The 3,595-nt window shown below is 43.3% G+C and overlaps 1 protein-coding gene across 1 annotated transcript; it reads right to left on the reverse strand.

The window, feature by feature from the left end:
- Nucleotides 1–764: 764 nt before the first annotated feature.
- LOC148030765 (DNA-directed RNA polymerase I subunit RPA12-like) lies at nt 765–2,268 on the reverse strand. The gene is made up of 5 exons (XM_087684271.1): nt 1,920–2,268; nt 1,781–1,821; nt 1,598–1,696; nt 1,337–1,393; nt 765–1,244 (listed from the first exon to the last, which is right to left on the reverse strand). The coding sequence occupies exons 1-5, from the start codon at nt 2,026–2,028 to the stop codon at nt 1,167–1,169; spliced, it is 384 nt and encodes a 127-aa protein (XP_087540397.1). The 5' UTR covers nt 2,029–2,268; the 3' UTR covers nt 765–1,166.
- Nucleotides 2,269–3,595: the final 1,327 nt, after the last annotated feature.

Raw genomic sequence — 3,595 nt, forward strand, 5'->3', positions numbered from 1 at the left:
CTTGCCCTCTTTTTCCCACATGTGGCTAATATGCACTATGAATTATATACCCCAAGATATCCAAAATTTTACATGTCTCCTGCTCCCATGTCTCGACATGTGCAATTCCAAATCAACACCTTCACAAGCGCACAGCTTCCATGGGTCGCACATCCCTATGCACCCTTTCAAGTATTATCACTAGATTTCATTTGCTTATTGTATTGCTTCCAACGTTCCTCCTGTTGCATGGGGGTGCGATCCTCATTTACATAAAAATCCATTCCATTAAGATATACTTGACTACTGTCTAAAAGTATTCTCTTACGTGCATCTGTAGTGCATACAAGAGAGAGAGAGAGAGAGAGAGAGAGAGAGAGAGAGAGAGAGAGAGTGTGTGTGTGTGTGTGTGTGTGTGTGTGAGCCTCTCTACATTCCTTTCATCTCCCCCATATTTGAAAATCATGGAACGATCAACAAGTGGATCAAGATGGTACATCAAGCTTCCATCAAGCATTGAGATCCAAGAGGATAGCCATCTATGAGGAGATTTGTGGAGGTAAAAATTCCCCTGGATAGTTTCTAGAGTACAAGTAGGCTTCTAACAAGAGTACAAAGTTCTTGCTCTCGTTCTTGCTTCTACTAGATATTCCATAGATCATTGGTCATGGAATCTACAAACAACATTAAGTACAATCCAAGATATGTGGATATCATATGCATATGGCCCCATTAGCTAGAATCCAAAAATTACGGAGAGATTGTGAGCTAGATACCCAACGTGGTTGTGAGAAAAATATGCTATTCTTAGTAAAGGAGGACTTGAAGGCCTCACAACCAACGTGGAGTAGTGGTAGATTGGGTAGATTGAAGTGAAATGATAGCAAACGATTAGTGTAAATTTTTGTCAAATGACAGCTCTACCAAGAAGGCCTTGGCTGAGCAACATCAACCACCACAAGACAATGGCCTCCAAATGCAAAAAGATGTGCACAGAATGTTGACGCCTGGAACGAGAATACACAAGATGTGTAGGGCAACAAGAAGCTTTGATACCGGTTTTCCTTATAACAATTCCTGACTTGCTCGGTGAAGTGACCGCATGACAGTAATCTGATGCCCTTATCAAGGATGTGCAAGAGACGCCACGCCCTAATCTGCATCTCTCTTTGGTGGCAACAGAAACATCACATGTTCTGTGCAAACTTGTAATGGCAACTCGGGCACTCGTAGAACACCGTCTGTCCTTCGTCAGCCGACCTTAGCTGCGTATCAGACGAGACTAACTTAGGGTTCTGCTAGGCGCACACACAGTGTGAAGAAGGAAGCCCTGACAGGGCGAGGATGGGATTATTACCTGTCTGGTGTAGTATTCGAGCTGCGGATGGTGGCATTTAGGGCATTCATCGTTCACCTGTCCAAATGCAACGTATACAAGGAGCTAATCAAAAGGGCCAACTCATAAAGACAGCTGAACATTGCGCAGCTTCAACAATCCTCCATGTCTCGAGTCTACCTCACTAATCCCAGAGATAATCATCTTCCGTTAAGGATGTTCACCGGCACAAGACCTAAAGAGAAAACTGCGAATTAGGGAGACAGAGAAAGAGGAGCTAACCACAGCGCGCTGCTGAACTTCTTCGGTGTCTTCTCTTCTGGTCTGGCTCCTGCTCGGGGGTTTCACGAGAGGCTCGATACCTAGACGTCTGGCTAGATCCTGCCACAGGAAATCATCCATTGTTTGCAAACCTTGATCGAAATAACAGAGGCAGAAAGGGAAGCAAGAGGCTAGAGGGCCAACCTCTGCAGTCGTCTTATACCAGAACTCTTTGTTCTTTATCCCTGAGCGGAGGCACGAGACAACCACAAATGGATGAGAATGCACAGAGAAATGAAGATGCGACAGGTAACGGAAAGAAACAGACAGAGAGACAGCATACCTTTGGTATCCGTCTTGGCGCCGCAAAGCGGGCAGACTGCAGCCTCTAACGACTGGAGCGCGAGAATGGTACCGCACAAGTCGCAAAACAGAGAAGCGTATGCTTCCATGAGAGCACGCTCACTCTCTCTCACGTCTGCTGTTCTTCTGTGCCTCGCTTTGGGACGTCTCGCATACCAAGCAACGCCGCCTGCCGTCGATGGGCCAAACCCTCCACTACACTCGTTTCATAGCCTTTCCTTGACTCGCCCAGCGCCATCAAGCTCCATTGCTCATTTGGCTTGCGACCTACCCGATTCACACATAGAGAAATCCCAAGGTTGCTCTTCATTGCTCTCCCGAGTAGATATTTGGAGGGAAGACACTCCCTTTGCACATGTTCAAAGCTGTGTTTCTTATCTCTAGAAGAAAAAAATATACCCATTGCTAGGGTTTTAGCAAGAGATAAATGGAGTGACCATGAATCCTAAGGTCTCGAGGATGCTCTCAGTGCATTCATACCAAGGCTCTTGCAAAACATTCCATTCAATGGAATGGATGTGTGGCATAGGAGCTTCATGCATCATGCAACTGCTGCAGAAATTACACGGTGCAACGGACACAATCTGAGCAAGGAGTAGAGAATACACATTAAATATAAGAAAAATAGAAACTTCTTTAATTTCAAACGAATTAATACAAAGACAGCTCTATCCACCCGTACACTTTCACTTGTGAAGGTTAGTTGGAGATCCAAATAAATGATAGGCAAAGAGCTTAAGGCTAACTGGAAGAACTTTGAGTAGGTGAAAGATAGATTGACAATGGCTTTGGAGAGGAAGGTAGTCTAGTTGGCATGTCCACAACCATATGATGAATCTTTCTTAGTCGGCTAGGGACTATTGTAGGGTCTCACAACTCAATGCATTGTGCCTGGAGTTGCTACTAGCATAACTACTCTATCTAACTCAAAGACTAGACCTATAAAGGTCATCTTTTTACCATCCGGTCACGTAGGCCTTATGAGGGCCATAATGACTTCTTCTCATAATGGGGGCCATACAACTTAGAGCACCATGGATTATTGATAGCACCTTAAAAGGGTGGAGCATTGAGCATATCTAACACACCCTCTCAATGTCCATACATAGGTGAACTACCTCCTCAGCCCAACACTGAATCTCTAAAGATGAATTTGAAGCAGATCCTTCGTAAGAGCTTTGGTAAAGATAATTGTTTCATCATTCTTCATTTAGACAAGCTCTACTATCCATCCTCAATCAAGTCACACACATAGTGATACTGGATCTCAATGTATTTGGTGTATAAATGAAAAACTCAATTTTTGGCAATCGCAATATAACTCTGATTATCACATCTTAGCACTATTGGATCTTCATCATTTACTTCCTTATGCCATAGGATCCTCCTTAACATATTGCTTCACATGCAACAAAACAAACTACCTTGTATTCTACTTCGATAGAAGACAATGCCATAGTTGGTTGATTCTTACTGATCCAATATAATATTCTTGAATCTAAAGAGAAACAATATCCGAAAATTGATTTCCTAAACTCACTATCACCTACCCAATTTGAGTCATAGTTCTGCATAAGAGCACTTCATGCATTGTATGTGATACCATAGTCAAGAGTTTTTTTCAAGTATCTGAGCACCTATATCCCAGCTTTCTAA

Source organism: Lygodium microphyllum, chromosome 9 (genome assembly GCF_053477565.2).
Source record: "Lygodium microphyllum isolate KBCC chromosome 9, Lygodium_microphyllum_v1.1.10, whole genome shotgun sequence".
NCBI classification, from domain to species: Eukaryota; Viridiplantae; Streptophyta; class Polypodiopsida; order Schizaeales; family Lygodiaceae; genus Lygodium; species Lygodium microphyllum.

Coding starts and splice junctions, on each gene's coding strand:
- LOC148030765 (XM_087684271.1), bottom strand. CDS start 2,028: ATGGAAGCATACGCTTCTCTGTTTTGCGACTTGTGCGGTACCATTCTC. Junction 1,822..1,919: donor CGCCAAGACGGATACCAAAG/GTATGCTGTCTC, acceptor GCCTCCGCTCAG/GGATAAAGAACAAAGAGTTC. Junction 1,394..1,597: donor AAGTTCAGCAGCGCGCTGTG/GTTAGCTCCTCT, acceptor GCATTTGGACAG/GTGAACGATGAATGCCCTAA.